Source organism: Macaca fascicularis, chromosome 1, assembly GCF_037993035.2.
Source record: "Macaca fascicularis isolate 582-1 chromosome 1, T2T-MFA8v1.1".
Lineage (NCBI taxonomy): Eukaryota > Metazoa > Chordata > Mammalia > Primates > Cercopithecidae > Macaca > Macaca fascicularis.
This window is the reverse complement of record NC_088375.1, coordinates 83,215,620-83,237,376: the sequence shown is the minus strand read 5'-3', so window position 1 is coordinate 83,237,376 and position 21,757 is coordinate 83,215,620. Positions and strand designations below refer to the sequence as shown.

General features: G+C 36.7%; 1 protein-coding gene across 1 annotated transcript in view; it reads right to left on the bottom strand.

The window, feature by feature from the left end:
- The window catches only part of DNAH14 (dynein axonemal heavy chain 14), a 526,180-nt gene that overhangs the window by 56,639 nt on the left and 447,784 nt on the right, over nt 1-21,757 (bottom strand). Inside the window, exons 65-71 of the mRNA XM_045397720.2 lie at nt 19,223-19,363; nt 17,315-17,530; nt 11,333-11,563; nt 10,651-10,772; nt 8,089-8,333; nt 2,140-2,558; nt 1,866-2,064 (exon numbers count right to left, since the gene is read on the bottom strand). Coding sequence (XP_045253655.2) covers nt 1,866-2,064; nt 2,140-2,558; nt 8,089-8,333; nt 10,651-10,772; nt 11,333-11,563; nt 17,315-17,530; nt 19,223-19,363 — 1,573 coding nt within the window. The remainder of the gene's footprint in view (nt 1-1,865; nt 2,065-2,139; nt 2,559-8,088; nt 8,334-10,650; nt 10,773-11,332; nt 11,564-17,314; nt 17,531-19,222; nt 19,364-21,757) is intronic.

Below are 21,757 nucleotides of genomic sequence, written 5' to 3'. Positions count from 1 at the left end.
AAGCTCCCTTGTATGTACAAATAACTTTTTCTCTTGCTGCTTTCAAGATTCTGTCATTGTCTTTGACTTTAGACAGTTTGATAATAATGTGTCTGCTGTGTTTCTTTTTGGATTCATCCTAGTGGAGTTCTTCGAATTTTTTGAACCTGTATGTTTTTTTCTTTCCTTAGATTTGGGAAGTTTTTAGTGACTGTTTCTTCAGAGAATTTTTCTACCCCTTTCTCTCTTTTTTTCTTCTTCTGGGAGTGCCATAATGCATATATTGGTCAACTTAATAGCATCCTATAGGTCCCTTAGGCTCTTTTTGCTTTTTAAATTTTTAGCTTTTTTTTTTTTTGCTTTTCTGACTTGATAATTTCAAATGATCTGTCTTCAAGTTTGTTGATTCTTTGTTCTGTCTGATTAAGTCTGCTGTTGAACCCCTGTAATAATTTTTCAGTTCAGATTTTGCATTTTTCACCTTCAGAATTTGTTTCCTTCTTTTTTATAGTTTTTATGTCTTTGCTGATATTCTCATTTTGTTCATGCATCATTTAACTGACTTTATTTAGTTCTCTGTTATTTATTTATTTATTTTAGCTCACTGAGCAACTTTATGACAGTTATTTTAAATTCCTTGTCAGGCAGCTCATAGATCTGCATTTCTGTGGGACTGGTTTCTGGAGCTTCATTTTGTTCCTTTGATTGGACCATTTCCCCTTGTTTCTTTGTTTGCCTTAATATCTTTTTTTCCGGGGTTGGCATCTGAAAAAACAACCACCTTTCCCAGTCTTTGGTACTGGCTTTGTGCAGGGGAAAACCCTCACCAACCAGCCTAGTTGGAGGTTCTAAGACCTTTTTAACCTTTTCTAATCCCTTGCTCCCCCTAATTTCTCCCTGTGAAACTGTAGGTCTAATGTGCTGCTTGCATCTGGATTTTAGTGGCTTCCAAGCTCCAGTGCCAGTCTTGCCAATATTCTGAGTCAGGCAAGACAAAAACCAGTCCCTTGGGAGGCCCCTAGAGAAGCCAGAACACTGGATGCACTGTCTACTCTTTTGTTTCTATCTGAGGGAAGAGCTCTGATATGGGGTATTTCCTGTCAGTTGTTCCACATTATACTACAAAGAGGGAGGGGCATGAATAGGCATGTGTCAAATGATGCAAAATTTCCTACCCCTTTCACTGGAGTCTCTTCTTGGTTTTACAATAGCCTGGATGCTGTAGCTTCTCAATTGATCTCTAGAGTTCTCGCAGAGGTATTCTGATCTGTATATTGTTGTTACCTTGGTATCTCTGTGAAGGAAGGGAGCCTATAGCATCCTACTCTGCCATTTTGCAGACTTAAAATTTACAAATTACAGCATAACAACGTGAATGTATTTAATATCACTTAAAAATTGAGATGATAAATTCTATGTTATATGTATTTGACCACAGCTTAGATAATAAACATAATAAAAATACAACATAGAAACATTTAAAAGATTCAATAATTAAATAATTGTGTCTAACCTTTTTGGATAAACATGACTTTTGCGTTTCAAATTTTCAACCAAGTTTTCATAAGAAAATGAGGGCAACTGTAATTAGGGGTGGGGGAAGTTTTAACTCCTGAAGGTATCCAATCAGTGTTTATGTTTGGGTGTGCTCCTGTTGACTACCATTAGATATTCTGCTTTGTAGATTAGGATTATAATAATCATAGCAATTATCATTTATGTATTCATTCATTCATTAAAAAATTATTGAGTAACAGTGGAGGTGCTTGACCTCAAGCTACTTTTACTTTAATCAATTATAGAGGCATTGACTTGGAGCACCTTAGTGGAAGGAAACACACTTTTAATGGACTTTTACGGAATCCAGAATAATAACTTTTACTTACTAGTAAGTCTAGACTGGGATAATGCACTTTTAATATTTATCAATATGCCAGAATATAAAAAGATGTTCCATTCTTCTTCTGGTAGGAATCCAATGTCATCCTGTATTAGATTTCCATTAGCATTATTTTGCATGATTGCAGTACAAAGCCGAAAAGAGAAGCAAAGTTTATCTTCATTAAATAGAGCTGAAGAAACCACCTATAGGGAAAATATAACATATTAATCCAGTGAGATTAAATAAACAAGTAAAATCCACACTAAAGAATGTCTCACCTTAAAAATACTTTTTGTCAACACATCTATTGCACTTTTAATATGCTTATCTAAGAGATTTTTCTCATTTTCCAAGTTGGGTTCTTTTGAAATATTTATAATCTCATGAACTTCTTTTGGAGACACTTTCTCCCTTTTAAAACTATGTTCTTGTTCTTTGCTTTTGGAAACTACTGACAAAACAAAAACCTGATGAAACCAGTCTAGGGAGAACTGGTACATGTAGTTGATTTGCGTGAGACCAGCTACTAGAAAGTAGAGCAGGGCACCTCGGGTTGCAATGGGGAGATAGTTTTTACGTATTGCTTGGATTTCACTTTCAGCTTTTTTTGTTGCTTCAATGCGCTTTGAAATTTCATTTGATGTCATTTTGGATTTTCTTAAGGTATCTATAATTTCTTCATCATCTAACGCGTATCCTAAAGATAAACAAAAAGTGAAGTTAAATAAAGACTACTGTAACAGTAAATGGCTATTTCCTCACTCTGCACTCTTTGTGTAAGGGTTTTTACTGTTGGCTTCTTATTGGCTTTATGTCCGACATGGGCTCTTAAATGAAGTTAGGTAATATTTCTAATAAGAATTTGAGGCGGGGCGCGGTGGCTCAAGCCTGTAATCCCAGCACTTTGGGAGGCTGAGACAGGCGGGTCACGAGGTCAGGAGATCGAGACCATCCTGGCTAACACGGTGAAACCCCGTTTCTACTAAAAAAATACAAAAAACTAGCCGGGCGTGGTGGCGGGCGCCTGTAGTCCCAGCTACTCGGGAGGCTGAGGCTGGAGAATGGCGTGAACCCGGGAGGCGGAGCTTGCAATAGTGAGCTGAGATCCGGCCACTGCACTCCAGCCTGGGCGACAGTGTGAGACTCCGTCTCAAAAAAAAAAAAAAAAAAAAAAAAAAAAAGATTTTGATTAATAGTATGTACACCTCACTTCCCACTCCCTCATCTCTTCTTTATATTACTTTAGTATTGGTGGATCCTATTTTTATTACAGGCATATAATAAGTAACCATTCCATGATAAGGAATACATTTTACAGTATGACCCACTATACACACAGAATATTAAAATCAATTTTCAAAAAATAACAAGTATGCCATTATTTCACGTGATGTGTTCTGATATTTTGTATTCTATTTTATTAAACATATGAAACTGATCATGGCCAATGACATTTATTTCTCAACCCACTAACAGATTGCAACTCACCTTTTGAAAAAGCACTTCTCTAGAAAGTACAAATAATAAATCTATTCCCTTCACATATTTAAGGGAGCTCTCAGGTTTCCATTATAAACTCTTCTGTTTTATGGGCTAAACATCCACATTTTCCTCAACTGCTTTTTTCTTATGATATGATTTTTAGAGCCCTCTTTGATTCTTGCCCTTGGACACATTTTAGTTTGAAACGAGCCTTTTAAAAATGTGGCATCCAGAACTAAACACAGTATTTCAGCTTGATATGACTATTGCTGGGAATAATGAAATTAGTATATTCCACAATCTGTGTACCATATTCTTATTGATGCAGGTGAAGCTTTTACAGGAATGTCTGGACCTAAGTCATGGACCACCTCTCACAGTACTCACCCTATCACACCATTTCCCACAGAGGTTGGGCAGTCACACCAAAGAGAAAATAAGAGGCAATAAGAATGGCTAGTTTTCGGCCAGGCGCAGTGGGTAGCTTACAACTGTAATCTCAGCACTTTGGGAAGCCGAGAAGGGCGGATCACGAGGTGAAGAGATCGAGACCATCCTGGCCAACATGGTGAAACTGCTTCTCTACTAAAAACACAAAAATTAGCTGGGTGTGGTGGTGCGTGCCTGTAGTCCCAGCTACTTGGGAGGCTGAGGCAGGAGAATCGCTGGAACCTGGGAGGTGGAGGTTGCAGTGAGCCGAGATTGTGCCACTGTACTCCAGCCTGGCAATGGAGCGAAACACTGTCTCAATAAATAAATAAACAAACATAAGAATGGCTAGTTTTCACTATTCACAATAGCAAAGGCATGTAATCAACCTAAATGCCCATCAGTGATAGACTGGATGAAGAAAATGTGGTACATACGATGCAGCCATAAAAAAGAACAAGATCATGTCCTTGGCAGGGACATGGATGGAACTGGAGGCCATTACCCTCAGCAAACTAACACAGAAACAGAAAACTAAACACTCCATGTTTTCACTTGTAAGTGGGAGCTAAATGATGAGAACACATGGACACATACAGGGGAACAACATATACAGGAACCTATTAGATGGTGATGAGTAGTAGGAGGGAGAGAATCAGGAAAAATAACTAATGGGTCCTAGGCTTAATACCTGAGTGATGAAATAATCTGTACAACAAACCCCCATGACACAAGTTTACCTATGTAACAAACCTGCACTTGTAGCCCTGAACTTAAAAGTTAAAAAACAAACAAACAAAAAGCCTAGTTTTACTAAATCCTAGAAAGGAGGAGGAAAAATTATGCATATAATCAAGGTGTCTCTTAATTTAGTTTTTTTCCAGAACAATTTTTACTGAAACCACTATTACTCAAAGATCACAGTCTTTAAAAAATACCCAGACTCTACCACAAGGAACAAATGGTAGAGAATAAACAGCAAAGGCACAATAAAAGCATATAGTGCCCTAATGAGTGTTATCTTAAACACCTTTTCACTTAGCTCATGAAATCCATCTTTTGTTCAATTCAGGTGAAGTTTATAGCAAAATATGACTTGTTATATGAGTGGTTCATAAAATGGGAGTGGCTGTGCTTCTGAATCTTGATGGTCACCTTCTATGTATATTATATAATACTTAGATGTTTTGCTCCCTAAGGAGTTACCAGCCAATGGCTCCAGTCTTACAAGAAAACCAAAAACCAAAAAACAAAAAACAAAACAAACAAAAAAAACAGATACAGAAGCCTTGTCTATGTAGTTAGCCTTATTACTAGAAGCACAATTTATTCATGTGTTATAAAGAAACATCTTATTAGGTATAATTAACATTGGAAAGTAATAAAGTCAGGTCCTCCAGGCATAAATGTGTATTTAACATTTCATAATAAAAATATGCTTCTAAATGAGGATTTGCCTGTATTTCTAATATAAGATATAATTAAATTTGAGCTCTTTTTTTTGTAAACATGGTTGTAAAAATTGAGTTATAGACTTTATTTGTCTTAAAAATTCTCTGTTTAACACATATCTCTTTTTGGAATTGGGTTAAGACAATGGCATGCTAAGGCAGCAACACTCAGGAGGATCCTAGGAGGAAAGGCATGCCCTCCCCACTACTCTCCCTACTGAAGCTTTTGTTTGTTTGAGGTTTTAAACAAAATGTAAAGTCTCCTAAGGTCTTAATCATTTCCCCAAACTAAGGCAGTTGTATGCCATAAAAATGTAAGTTCTTTGTTAAAGGTTAAGAACATGCTGAACGAGTCAGTGTTTTCTGCACATCTTAGCAGACCTTACAGAGGCAACACTGGAACTCCTCATCAAAGTTATTCTTGTTTCGGCCACACGTCGCAGCAAGGTGCTGTTACTTGCAGCAATTTGTTAGGGAAGAAATGTCAATATTAAGGTAAATGTCTAATAGCGGGGAGCCATATCCTTTCGGTGGAGAAAGGTTTGTAACCACAATGTGGGAACGGCTCAAATTCATCACTGCACTGATACAAGGCATTGCACTGATACAAGACAGACAGATCTGTCTTGCTTCCGGGAAGTCCAAGGCAGCACGGTGAATGTGGTTCCAGCTCTGGATGATAAAGAACGGGCTACCATGTAGTAGCACCTGTGAGCGCTGGCTGAGAGGAGGGGCAAGCGGGCAAATGTGGACCCAGGCTGTGAGGGGTGGGGGTGGGACCCATGGCATCACTGCCCCAAAAGTTCCAGTGTTAACACATAGGTAACATCATCCAAAGTATCTCTCTCTATACATATGTGCAGATAGAAGGGTAAGTAAATGGATTGATAAACAGACAGAATATGTGTGTGTGTGTGTGTTTATGAGAAATGGATCCTACTATAAATACTGTGTTTTAAGTAACTAGTAAATTTACCTTTACTGGAATTAAGAAAAAGAATAAACAGAATTGCTGAATCTCAGGTAAACATTTCTTGAATATAATATATATTAGTTTCTAAAACATTATTCTAAGATTATAAGAAAAGATGATGAAAGCAATGAAAGAATTCAATCTCTATTTAAAAAAATAAAAATACATTTTGAATTTCAAACAGGATGGATTGGCTTCTCTGCAGGAACTGTGAGGTTACTGCACTCAGGTTTCCTTCCACTTTCTGATTCTGATTGCTCAGTCGGTGAGACTTCATCATCAAGTAGTTTTTTTTTTTTTTTTTTTTTTTTAATTCCCTGGGTTCTTTTATGTTTGAAATAGTCAATATTGCTCCCAAGGTATGGGTGCTTCATGCCCTATCAAACTTGGTTTCCTCCTCTTTCAAAAATTACATTCTTAATTATTACTATTGGTAAAATTTTGCCTTTAAAAAAAACCTAGCTTTTAATTTGTTTTAGTACAGTATCTGGTAACAATGGACTTGCATTTCAGACCATGGGCTTTAGATTAGACAAATAATATGTAATCAGAAGCGGACATAATAATTGTGTAGAGAGCTTCAAAAATAAACATAAGCCAGGGCCCAATGTGTGGAAGTTCAGATTCAGTAAGTCTGTGGCGGTAGCCACTGGGCATTTGTATTTTTCAAAAAGAAAGAAAAGTAATAAATTCTACAGATGATTTCTATACATACTCTTGAGGACTAAAGTGTTTGAGAAACCTTCAGGTTCCAATGAGTCACAAGTTAAAACAGAAAGGCAGTCCATTGTTAGATAAACTATATTTTATCACAGTTGAGTTAGGGGCCTACATCAGTGTGACTCAGGAATTTATGTTTCTTGAAGTTTAGATGCAGTAAAGATTTTTTTGTGCTGGAGAGGAAAATAATTTCTACTGCTACTTTAATTAACAGTCTTTTTTTTTTTTTCTTTTTCTTTTTTTCTTTTTTTTTTTTTTTTTAGACGGAGTTTCGTTCTTCTTAACTCAGGCTGGAATGCATTGGCACCATCTTGACTCACCACAGCCTCCACCTCCTGGGTTCAAGCGATTCTCCTGTCTCAGCCTCCTGAGTAGCTGGGATTACAGGCATGCACCACCAAGCCCGGCTAATTTTGTATTTTTAGTAGAGACGGGGTTTCTCCATGTTGGTCAGGCTGGTCTCCAACTCCTGACCTCAGGTGATCCGCCTGCTTCAGCCTCCCAAAGTGTTGGGATTACAGGCGTGAGCCACCATGCCCGGCCAACAGCATGTTTTAATGGGATATATAAAAGTCACTGGATTATTTGCTTTTAAAATATCTTTTAGTTATTAAGTCGGGTGTGGTGGCATGTGCTGGTAATCCCAGGTACTCAGGAAGTTGAGGCAGGAGAATCACTGGAACCCAGGAGGCGGAGGTTGCAGTGAACCGAGATTGCGCCACTGCACTCCAGCCTGGGTGATGGAGTGAGACTGTCTAAAAAATAAATAAATAAATAAATAAAAAATAAAATATCTTTTTGTTATTAATACTTGGGGAAAGCCCAATCATTCAGTCTCTGTAATCTAACTTGAGACCTAAAACAGATGTCTGTACCTGAAGTACAGACATGGGGGGAACTAACTAGACTCTGTAAAATTTGTCTTACGACTTATACCAGTTACACGGTGGCAAATGTTCTACAACACAATGAGCTAAAGCAAAAGTGGAACTGAGGGACACCAAAATTCACAATGTTTAAGTTTAGAAATGGGGTGATTCACCTACCTTTATCAGTTAGCTGGTGGAAATGGAGATTTGCTATTTTTGGCTCAAATTCAAAATTTGGTTCTCATAACTTTTTATTCTATCCGTTGCAAAGATCTCTTACTATCACTAAATATCTTGACTTACCTTGTGCTTTCTGCAGTAAATTTAATGTTTTTTCCTCTAGTTCTTCAAGAGTTACGGCATCAAGGGAAATACTCTCCAGTAACTTGGAACGTTGATCTTCTAAATGAGGAACTTCATGAGTTACCACAGTAGACAAGAGTTGATCTTGCAAACCTTGGAATGTTACAGTGAAGTTGATCATAGTAACAAAGTTATAAACTGATGGAAGAAAATGGGGGTTGTCTATTTCTGTAGATAAGTATAACCTAAACATGAGAAAGGCACCAGTTATTCAAAGAACATATAGAAGAAAAAAATGAACAATTTATTTAAAAATACATAAAGCATTTTTCCTGGAAGTACACAAGATTTTTAGTGTTTTTCAGTTTTGTATACAAAGTACACTTTCAATGTATACTATGTGAATACATTTGCATTGAAGTCTTAAAAAAATACAACCACAGACTGTGTACATGCTATGTTTAGTTTACACATAAGGACAGAGTATAGAAAATGTTAAACAGTAGAAGTTTTGACTTGCCACTAGATCATTGTGAAAACCATGGTTTTTACCCTTAGTGAGTTGAGAAGCCAATGGAGGGATTGGAGGAGTGACAAGGTCTTTTTAAATCAGACTTCTCTAGCAGCTATCTTTTTTTAAAAAAAAATTTCAATAGCTTTAGGGGTAAAGCTACATGGATGAATTGTATGGTGGTGAAGTCTGAAATTTTGGTGCATCCATCACCTGAGCAGTGTACCTTGTACCCAAGATGTAGCAGCCATCTTGAGAATAGCCTGGGAGGAGAGGCAGAGGAGCAAGAGGGAAGCTGGGAGACTGGGTAACATGTGAGAAATGATGGTGGCGTGGAGCAGGATGGTGTTAGTGGCAGTCATACTGAAGAGTGGGCAGATTAATAAAGCAGAGACAATTCTTCATTCCACTTTATGAAGAGTGAAATTGAAGCTTAATGATATTAAATAAATTGCCCATATCACATGGCCAGAAAGTGACAGAGTGAGGTCCATCACTGAAGCCTGCCCTCTACAACAGTGCCCTCTAGCACCTTCTCAACACACATTCCTAACATGGGGACCGGGTTATTTACTCAGGAAAATTAGCATTTTTAGCACTGTTACTTCATTAGCATTTTTAGCGCTGTTACTTAATCAAACAAATTATATCCAGTAAGAAAAAAGAATGGGTTAATGCAGTGTTTTCCAAAGTGTAGTCTATACAACACTATTTTCTGGAGAGGGTTTGGTGAATAAAGGGGTTTTAAGTCCTGTAGGACTGTTACCTTTAGCCCACTTTAAGAAGCCTTGGGATCTCTTTTTTGAGTGACACCTATTACAGCATGGAAATGTTTTGACGAACGTACTTTGGAAACTGTTTTATTAACAGAAGAGAGAATTATTATTATCATTATTATTATTTCAGACAGAGTTTTGCTCTTGTTGCCCAGGCTGGAGTGCAATGGTGCGATCTTGGCTCCCAGGTGCAACCTTCGCCTCCCAGGTTCAAGCGATTCTCCTGCCTCAGCCTCCCAAGTAGCTGGGATTACAGGCATGCGCCACCACACCTGAGTAATTTTTTTTTTTTTTTTTTTTGTATTTAGTAGAGACAGGGGTTTCACCATGTTGGTCAGGCTGGTCTTGAACTCCTGACCTCAGGTGATTCACCTGCCTCAGCTTCCCAAAGTGCTGGGATTACAGGCGTGCACCACCACGCCTGGCCACAGAAGAGAGAATTCTAAGGAGTAATAATTTCATGAGAGATTGCAGCCCTGCACAAGGGAGAGGACACACTGACCAACAGGTTTGAGTCAGCACCGCTTGGCAAGGAGTCAGTACGTCAGAATTCCTGGGAATAAGTTAAAAGCACCAGGCTGATGATGGCTAAAGTCTTCTAGTTTCTTTTGCCAATTACTTGCTTACCCAGCAAGGCTCTTATTATAAATGGCCTTTCCTGTGGCTTTGCCTACAAGGAGAGAATGCCCATGAACAATTCAAACATCTTACTTCTTGGGAGTCACATTTTTATGGTAATCAAATCTATGTAACAGTGCTGTGTGAAATTGGCTAGTGCGAGTCCATTTCCTGGAGTCCCTTTACTGCTGGGAACATGGATATAATGCTTTTTATCTTCCTAGGCAAAAATCTCTTTTTGCTCTAGATATTAAATATAGATTTTGTGTGTGTGTGTGTGTGTTTTAAAAAGGCAGAAACTTTTGTCGCCCAAATAAAATGTTAGGCAAACAGAACAAACAGAGCTTCTCCAGATGAAGCAGAGCCAGGCTTCTCGCTTGCTCCTCTCTGCATAGCTTCTGAAGACTCCTCATAAAACCCACAGGTTTCATCATGCACAGTTTGAAAAGTGTTGGTTTGGAGTGACTTGATACAATTCGGTTATCTTTTCTGTATACTGATGAATACTTCTGCCAACACAAAAACAAAAAGAATATTCCAAAGACAATCTTACTTTTTCCTCCATGTAGAAGCTTAACAGGACTGAATACAAGGCATTCAATATTATTTATCTTAAAAAGCATACACATTTGACTCAATTTAGCTGTGGCACATTACCTAAAATTTGAATTGTATTCGATCTCAGCGTCACCAACCCTTATGAAATAGTGTCCTTTTTTCTGATAGATATCCTTTTTCAGAATTGCCTTTAAGCCTGGAGCTATTGTCTCAAGGAGATTCTGAAAAACCCAATAGACAAAAATAAGAAAAATCATCTTAAAACAAATTGGTTGGAAAAAAAAAAGCAGCATTAAAACATTTAAATGTTGAGTTAGAAAGAATGAATAAGACCTAGTATTTCATAGCACAACAGGGTGACTATAGTCAATAATAATTTAATTGTACATTTAAAAATAACTAAGAGTATAATTGGATTGTTTGTAACAAAAGATAATGCTCAAGGGAATGGATACTCCGTTCTGCATGATGTGATTACACATTGTATGCCTGTTTCAAAAACATCTCATATACCCCATAACTATATACACCTACTATGTACCCACAAAAATTAAAATTAAAAAATTTAAGTTTTATTAAATATCTGGACTCCAGTGAAAGACAGCTGTAAGAGAACTGAGCATTGAAAACTCACTCTCTGTCTCTAAGTATATATGTGTGTATGTCTGTTATTATTTTTTCCCTGACAGTTATGTGTCACTGAAAACTTTTAACCTTTATGCTCAGTGCATACAACATATGTATCAGCTGCAAGGGAAATTAGGCCATACTGCCCACTTACCTGCAGGAGGACACTCCCTCCTGTCTTCATAGCATTTTCAATTTTTTTGGTGTAATTGCTGTCTTCAATGGAGAGCTTCTGCAGCCTGGATCCTTCCATCTGACGGATCCAGTTGTGAGCTTGCCTATGTGGGTCAATCAGCAGTGGCCACTGCTGGCCATTCTTGATCAAGATGGCATTCTCTACTGAATACTGACCATGAGGTAGTCCCTGATTATGCCATCGGCTGATCTGCAACGAAATCATTAGTACTTTCACTATTTTGTAAATGTCTTCACATCTTTAGTATCCTACAGGGTACTAAAAGATCCTACAGAATCACTGCCTTTAGAAAAAGAAATACTGTTTAAAAATGCTATGGAAATGAACAGTTTAAAGAAACAGATATGAAATTTTTGGGAAGCTGAGTAATTATGCACTAAATTACATTTTTGTGTTCAACAATAAGGACATTATAATGCCCATCACAACAAAGATGCCATGGGGGACACAAAGGAAATAAGATACAGCACCTGCTTCTAAGGCTCTTAGACTCTAATGCATATATGAAATATGCAATAATACAGAAGTATACAAATATAATAACAGCTACTTTATTTTGCCCCTACCAACTGCCAACCACACATACATATATACTAGGTAGTGAAATTACTATAATAACCCTTATTTCTAAGATGGAGGAACTGAGGCTAAAAGACGTTAGATACTTGTCTAAGGTTATACTGTCAGAATAAGAAGCAGAGCTACCATTTGACTCAGAAGCTGACTTCAAGCCTGGTAAGCTTTGACTCTTTACATGGCCTCTCTTTTTCTGCCACTCCAATTTCATGGCAGTATCAGCAGGTTGGGAGAAAAAGGCCAAGAAGCCTATGGAGGTAAGAGTAGAAACAGGACACCAAGGAAACCCTCCAGCAAAAGGTAGCAGGGGTCTCCCCAGGAGGAGCCAAACATACTTTTTAGTTTGAGAACAGAGGAAAGTTTTTTCATTTATGCCTGTGAAGAACTGCATGCTCTCAAATTCTATGTAAAAGGAAATAGGACAGATGATGAAGAATCCTGAAAAATACAAGTATTGCTATTGATTGGAGTGTAGCTTGCATCTGAATACAGGCAAAGAAGACAGGAGTAAACATGATTGTGGTGAGAGAAACATGCCCTGAGCCCAATAGCAAAGAAGAGTTTCTATTTTCAAAAATGAATCATTCTCCAGACTTTTATGCTTTTCTTTATTAAACATGATAGTTTAGTTTTGCTTATTTTTGAACTGTAGATAAGTGAAATCTTCCATCTTTTTCTGTGTCTGGCTTTAATTCATGTTGTTGTGTTGCTTGAGGTCTCTCTACATATATACATATATATGTGTAGTCTTATACATATATGTATATGTGTGTATATATATGTATATATGTGTGTATATATATGGGATTACACTGAATCTATAGGTCAGTCTAGTAACTTTAGAATATTGAGTTTTCCAATTCATGAACTTGGTATAACTCTTCATTTATTTAAGTTTCTTAAAATGCATCTTAGTATTTTATAGTTTTCTTTCTATAAATTTTTCACATTTTTGAGATTCATTCTGATGTGCAAAAGATGTGTTTTAGATACCATTTTAGGTCATTGGTATCTAAAAACATTGTACACGACTGCTGCTGAAGAGAAACGCAATTTGACTTTGTTAATTTCAGAAAGTTTGCTAAATGTTTATTAATTCTCATGATATATCTATAGGTTCTCTTGGATTTTATAAATACATAATATATCACCTCCAAAAATTTATGTTTTTTTTTTAAATTTATTTATTATTATTATACTTTAAGTTGTAGGGTACATGTGCATAACGTGCAGGTTTGTTACATATGTATACTTGTGCCATGTTGGTGTGCTGCACCCATCAACTCATCATTTACATCAGGTATAACTCCCAATGCAATCCCTCCCCCCTCCCCCCTCCCCATGATAGGCCCCTGTGTGTGATGTTCCCCTTCCTGAGTCCAAGTGATCTCATTGTTCAGTTCCCACCTATGAGTGAGAACATGCGGTGTTTGGTTTTCTGTTCTTGTGATAGTTTGCTAAGAATGATGGTTTCCAGCTGCATCCATGTCCCTACAAAGGATGCAAACTCATCCTTTTTGATGGCTGCATAGTATTCCATGGTGTATATGTGCCACATTTTCTTAATCCAATCTGTCACTGATGGACATTTGGGTTGATTCCAAGTCTTTGCTATTGTGAATAGTGCTGCAATAAACATACGTGTGCATGTGTCTTTATAGCAGCATAATTTATAATCCTTTGGGTATATACTAGTAATGGGATGGCTGGGTCATATGGTACATCTAGTTCTAGATCCTTGAGGAATTGCCATACTGTTTTCCATAATGGTTGAACTAGTTTACAATCCCACCAACAGTGTAAAAGTGTTCCTGTTTCTCCACATCCTCTCCAGCACCTGTTGTTTCCTGACTTTTTAATGATCGCCATTCTAACTGGTGTGAGATGGTATCTCATTGTGGTTTTGATTTGCATTTCTCTGATGGCCAGTGATGATGAACATTTTTTCATGTGTCTGTTGGCTGTATGAATGTCTTCTTTTGAGAAATGTCTGTTCATATCCTTTGCCCACTTTTTGATGGGGTTGCTCGTTTTTTTCTTGTAAATTTGTTTGAGTTCTTTGTAGGTTCTGGATATTAGCCCTTTGTCAGATGAGTAGATTGCAAAAATTTTCTCCCATTCTGTAGGTTGCCTGTTCACTCTGATGGTAGTTTCTTTTGCTGTGCAGAAGCTCTTTAATTTAATGAGATCCCATTTGTCAATTTTCGCTTTTGCTGCCGTTGCTTTTGGTGTTTTAGACATGAAGTCTTTGCCCATGCCGATGTCCTGAATGGTACTACCTAGGTTTTCCTCTAGGATTTTTATGGTATTAGGTCTAACATTTAAGTCTCTAATCCATCTTGAATTAATTTTCGTATAAGGAGTAAGGAAAGGATCCAGTTTCAGCTTTCTACTTATGGCTAGCCAATTTTCCCAGCACCATTTATTAAATAGGGAATCTTTTCCCCATTTCTTGTTTCTCTCAGGTTTGTCAAAGATCAGATGGCTGTAGATGTGTGGTATTATTTCTGAGGACTCTGTTCTGTTCCATTGGTCTATATCTCTGTTTTGGTACCAGTACCATGCTGTTTTGGTTACTGTAGCCTTGTAGTATAGTTTGAATTCAGGTAGCGTGATGCCTCCAGCTTTGTTCTTTTGACTTAGGATTGTCTTGGAGATGCGGGCTCTTTTTTGGTTCCATATGAACTTTAAAGCAGTTTTTTCCAATTCTGTGAAGAAACTCATTGGTAGCTTGATGGGGATGGCATTGAATCTATAAATTGCCTTGGGCAGTATGGTTATTCAATGCTAATATCTTTTTTCCCCTTGCCTTACTTCACTGCCCAGACTCTCCAGTAAACACAAGTGGAGATAGTGAACATCCCTTTGTCATCTTCCCAATCTCAAAAGAAAATCTTTCACCAGTGTAACATTTTAAAGTTTCTGACTTCAATCTTGTTCTGCGGTTATCTTAGGAGTATATTTCCTAATTTCAAAAATATGGGGATTTTCAAAGTATCTTTTAATTATTGACTTTTAGCTTAACTGCACTTTGATCAGATGCCATATTCTGTAGGAGTTCAGTCCTCTGACATTTGGTCAAACTTGATTTGTGGCCTGTTATATGGTCAATTTGGCAGTTCTATATGTGTTTGCATATAATGTGTCAGCTGCAGGTATAGGCTACGGTGCTCTATTCCCATTCAGTCCATTTGCTGATCATGTTGTTCAAAGCTTCTCTATTCTTACCGATTTTGTGTGCTTGTTCTGAGTTACAGAAAGAAGGGTATTAAAATCCTTCACTATAATTGTAGATTTGTCTATTTTTTTCCTATAGTTCTTTTAATATTTGCTTTATATTATTTGAGATCATGCTATTAGGTTAACAATTTAGAATTGTTCACATTTGCTTGGAGAATTAAACCAATTCCTATTGTAAAGTGAGCTTAAGTCTAGTAATCCTTTTATGCCTTAACATCTATTTTGTCCTTTTGTTTTTGTGATCTATGGTAAACACTCTCCCATTTCTGACTCTCAACTTCTCTTTATGTTTTAGATGTGTCTTTTATAAATAATGTAGGTTTTATTTTATAAATAATGTATGTTTTCTATTTTGTGCTTTGGTTTATACTGTTATATAGTCTTATAACTTTATATATGAGGATTGCTTGAGGTCTCTCTACATATATACATATATAGTCATATACATATAAGTATGAATATATGTATGTATATATGTATGTATACATATAGGTATACGTATATATGTATGTACACACATAACATACATGCATGTACATATGTATATATGTGTATATATGTATATACATTATGTATGTACATATGTATATATGTGTATATACATATAAGTGTATATATACATGCAAGTCTATGTGTGTATATATATAAGTATATATGTGTATATATAGTATATATGTATAGTCATAACTTTATGAGGATTTCTTGAGGTCTCTCTACATATGTAGTATACACATATGCTATATGTATACATATATATAAAATATATATACACACACACACATATATATGTAGAGAGAGAGAGACAGAGACTTGGCCTGTCTCCCATGCTGGAGTGCAATGGCATGATCATGCCTCACTGCAGCCTTGACCTCCTGGACTCAAGTGATCCTTCCACCTCAGCCTCCTAAGTAGTTAGGACTATAGGCATGTGCCACCATTGTGCACGTGCAATCATTGCAATGATTGTGATCTATCATTATAATTACTACTGCTGTTCTCAAGCTGTGATTGTACAAAAGTTAATAATGGATAATATTGAAAAATAAACTGTTTCCTGAGAGGAAAATTAATCTTATTCTTGGGTTTGCTAATAGTGTCATATTTGCTAAGATAGATAAAATCCTTTGTGTAACAAAGCAAGACAATTGTTTTTTCTTTTAGAGACAGGGTCTTCTCTCAGTAGCCTAGGCTGGAATGCAAGGGCACCATCATAGCTCACTGCAGCCTTGATCTCTTGGGCTCATGTGATCCTCCCACCTCAGCCTTCCAAGTGGCTTAGGCTTAGGATGACAGGCATGTGGCACCATGCTCTGTAATTTTTTTTTTTTAGACAGGGTCTTGCTACATTGCCCAGGTTGGCTATTTTTTTATTTTTTTGTAGAGACAGGCTGGTCTTGAATTCCTACACTCAAGAGTTCCTCCTATCTGGGCGTCCCAAAGTTCTGGCATAACAGGCATGAGCCACCGCACCTGGCCACAATCTTAGACTTGTTACTGGAACATTTAGTCCATTTACACCTAATGTAATAACTGTTATATTTGAGTTTAAATTGGTTATTAGCATTATGAAAATGTGAAGACAGTATTTGTTTCTAAGATTTTGTAGGTTGCATGGTCAATTTAAGGGAAATTATCAGTGGGGATCCAATCTAAAATTACTCTTGGAGGATTAACAAAAGCTAGGTGCATTTCTCTTTTATCCTTTAAACATCCGCATAGGATTTACATAAACAGACAATAAGTATCTAAGCTAATAAATGTAGTTCTACATTTTTGGCTGTGTCTAAGAACACTCCCTGTGGTTCAATAAGTTCAATTGTATTAAATGAAAGAGGTTTCAGAGAGAGAAATTGCCTATATTCACTGAGACAGGGTAATAGGATTACGGTGGGAAAAGAGATATTTTGTGACTTTTGCTCAGTATGAGAAACAGGAGAGATACAACTTATTGAGGCATTAGGGCTATAAATAAAAAAAATTAAGACCTGAAACAAACTATTAACAAAATATTTTCATTTATCAAAATAATTCTGGGACAACATCCAAGCCCAAAACTACACATACAGCTAAAACCCAAATCAACAATAATAGCCACTTAACTGGATAATAGAAATATGTTATTACCTCATATTTTTGTGCCATAACTTTAATTAAAGAGAAGTTGGAAGACAAAGAAATGCCATTTTCAGTGCAGAAAGTCTCCCATTTATTCACAATCAACTGGCGAAATTCTGGTGTTAAAATTCCACTGTATACAATGCATGCTGCTGAAAGAAGTATGTCACCCAAAATTCCTTCTAATTTGTTATCTATTTGATTGATTGTTTCTTGCCATCGAGTCTAAATGTTAAAATAGAAATGAGTTATTCTATATAAAATATATTATCATAAGGTATTTTAAAATTAATCTCCAAGTTGGATCTATCATTGCAATTACTACTGCTGTTCTCAAGCTGTGGCTGTATCAAAGTTAACAATGGATAATATTGAAAAATAAACTGTTTCCTGAGGGAAAAATTAGTCTTATTCTTGAGTTTGCTAATAGTGTCATATTTGCTAAGATAGATACACAGCCATTTAAAATCCTTTGTGTAATAAAACAGGACAATTTTTTTTTTTTCTTTTAGAGACAAGGTCTTCTCTTAGTAGCCTAGGCTGGACAGCCTTGATCTCTTGGGCTCATGTGATCCTCCTCCCACCTCAGCCTTCCAAGTGGCTTAGGATGACAGGCATGTGCCACCAGGCTCAGTTATTTATTTATTTATTTTTAGAGACAGGGTCTTGCTACATTGCCCAGGTTGGTCTTAAACTCTTGATCTCAAGCAATCCTCCAGCCTTGGCCTCCCAAAGAGCTGGGATTACAGACATGAGCCACCATGCCCAGCCAAAGCAGGACAGTTTATAAAGTATCAATTTATTATAATATACTATTAATAGTATTCAACAACAACAATAATAACAACAACCACCCATATTTACTGAATCTTTACTTATCTACCAGGCATTTTACTTTGAAAACTTCATTTGATACCGCATTTGAAGTTGAGTTTAGAGAAGTTAAACTACTTGGTCAAGATCACTAAGCTTCTAAGGGGTGCAGCTGGGTTCTGAACCCATATTCTCTGGCTGTATATGGCTTCTTTGATCATGCATGTGCTTGACTGGTCGATAAATAAAGCATGTTAAGCAAGAGCCCTCTTTTCTGGTGCTCACCATCTGGGACATGCTGATGTTCCACTGCCTCTCAATCTATACACTTGACTCTCAGGGACATCCAACTGCTTCTGAGAGCTATCATCTCCCTTTGATTGGTCTGTTTTCATAAAATCCTTCCTCTTGACCTTCTATGATATGTATTTATTTAAAAAATTAAACTAAATTAAAATTATCTTGAGAATTTTATAGCATCCATCCCTTAAGATAGCTGAGGTGTAACTAAACTGAGATTCTAGTTGGCTTACTAGAGATTCAACCATAGAGAAGCCAGATGAGCCAGAGGAGAAGTAAAAAGATGAGCTAAAAGGGTTCATAAGGCTGACAGAACAAAAGAAAATTTTCTTTTTTGGCTGCTCTGCCTATGGAGTAACCATTCTTTGTTCCTTTACTTTCTTAATAAACCTACTTTCACTTAAAAAAAAAAGAGAGAATTTTCTTTTTCTTTCCTAATGACATCTTCTCCTTTGTGGTTCCACCATGTTTTATATGTTCAGCTTGGGTTGTCCCAGTGCTAGAAAAGGAAAACTAATGACATTTTCATTGAAAGGTTTACTTTGGGCCTCATCAGACAAAAGTGTGCTGATGTCTTCAGATCAGGAAATAATGTCAGATACTTGTAGTCTGTTACTTCTGTTTTGAGACGACTCAAACAGGATTTCTTTATGTGAATAGGATGTCTACTGATCCCAATGAGAAACTGGATAGTAAGATAGCTTTAGAAGGTATATGATACAGCCTGCAGTGAAAATAACATCTTGGGGGTTGTTGGGCCCAGTAGAAATTATGGAGGAGATATAAGACCAAAGAAAGTCCTGCCTTCTCATCTTCCAGGACAGTTAGTAAGACTGACGCGCACTGAAAGCGCCTGCTGGCCATTTTTTTCCGATTTGCTAATAGTTGTTTTTCAGCAACGGTATCTTTGTAAGCTGCCTGTAAAAACAGCAAATGTTCTTCAACCTGAAAGATAATTAATTCATTATTGAGAAAAATATCTTACTCTCATTTTGCTTCAAGACTTTATCTGTCATTTATATAAATATAGTGTTACCATTTCATTTTCACATCGTGGAAAATCTTTCTGGAGGGATTATATTACCAATGAAAATGGACATTGTAGAAATGAAATGATTCATTGATATTGAAATTTGTATATTTTTAAATGCCATCTTGCTTCTTTTTTTTTTTTTTTACAATTCTAGCATTTGTAGATTCATCAATCTCTGATTTATTTTTCGCGAATAAAATTTTATATCTTATTTAGATTCTTTTTCTAAGAAAATGGTTGAACTTTTTTTCACCTCAGATGTACTGAACAGACCAGGGGACCGAATGAATTTTTTAATTTAAGCTATATGATGAATCAACTGTTAAACCATCCTTACAGTGTTAGTGGAAAACATATTTTCATGAATAGCTGACAAAATAATTTTTTATTTTTATTTGTGGGTACATAGTATGTATATATATATTTAGGGGGTACATGAGATGTTTTGATACAGGCATGCAATGTGTAATCATCACATCATGGAGAAGGGGGTACCTATCCCCTTGAGCATTTATCCTTTGTGTTACAAACAATCCAATTATACTCTTTAAGTTATTTTAAGTGTACAATTAAATTATTATTGACTACAACCACCCTGTTGCTCTATCACATACTAGGTCTTATTCATTCTTTCTATTTTTCGTATCCATTAACCATCCTTACCTCCCTCATACCTTCCCAGCCTCTGGTAATCATCTTTCTGCCCTCTATCTCCATGAGTTCAATTGTTTTGATTTTTAGATCTCACAAGTAAGTGAGAACATGCCATGTTTGTCTTTCTGCGCCTGGCTTATTTCACTTGCATAATGACCTCCAGTTCCACCAATGTTGTTGCAAATGACAGGATCTCATTCTTTTTAATGGTTGAATAATACTCCATTGTGTATAAGCACAATATTTTCATTATCCATTCATCTGTTGATGGACACTTGGGTTACTTCCAAATTTTTACTACTGTGAACAGTGCTGCAACAAACATGGAAGTGGAAGTGCAGTTATCTCTTCAATATACTGAGTTCCTTTCTTTTGGGTATATACCTAGCAGCGGAATTGCTGGATCATATGGTAGCTCTATTTTTAGTTTTTTGAGGAAGCTCCAAACTTCTCCATAGTGGTTGTCCTAATTTACGTTCCCACCAGCAGTGTATAAGGGTTCCCTTTTCTCCACATCCTTATCAGCATTTGGTTATTGCCTGTCTTTTGGATAAAAGCCATTTTAATTAGGGTGAGATGATATCTCGTTGTAGTTTTTATTTGCATTTCTCTGATGATCAGTGATATGAGCACCTTTTTATATGCCTGTTTGCCATTGGTATGTCTTGAATCAACCCAAATGTCCATCAGTGACAGACTGGATTAAGAAAATGTGGCACATATACACCATGGAATACTATGCAGCCATAAAAAAGGATGAGTTTGTGTCCTTTGTAGGGACATGGATGCAGCTGGAAACCATCATTCTCAGCAAACTATCACAAGAACAGAAAACCAAACACCGCATGTTCTCACTCATAGGTGGGAACTGAACAATGAGATCACTTGGACTCGGGAAGGGGAACATCACACACCGGGGCCTATCACGGGGAGGGGGGAGGGGGGAGGGATTGCATTGGGAGTTATACCTGATGTAAATGACGAGTTGATGGGTGCTGATGAGTTGATGGGTGCAGCACACCAACATGGCACAAGTATACATATGTAACAAACCTGCACGTTATGCACATGTACCCTAGAACTTAAAGTATAATGGAAAAAAAAAAAAAAAAAGAGAAGTATCCATTCAAGCCTTTTACTCATTTTCAAATTGGATTATTTGATTTTTTTCTATAGAGATGTTTGAGCTCCTTATATATTCTGTTTTTTTATCCCTTGTCAGATGGGTAGTTTGCAAATAATTTCTCCTATTCTGTGGGCTGTCTCTTCACTTTGTTGAGTGTTTCCTTTACTGTGCAAAAGCTTTTTAACTCAATGTGATCCCATTAGCCCATGTTTGCTTTGGTTACCTGTGCTTGTGGGGTGTTACTCAAGAAATTTTTGCCCAGACCAATGTCCTGGAGATTTTCCCCAACGTTTTATCATAGAAGTTTCATAGTTTGAAGTATTAGAGTTAAATCTGTAATTCATTTTGATATAATTTTTGTGTATGGTGAGAGATAGGGGTCTAGTTTCATTCTCCTGGATATAGATATCCAGCACCATTTAGTGAAGAGATGGTCTTTTCCCCAAAATAATTTTAAATTATCACTTACCTTGATTACACCACTGCTCAAAAGCATCTGGTGAATTCTTATGGAAATAATGGATTA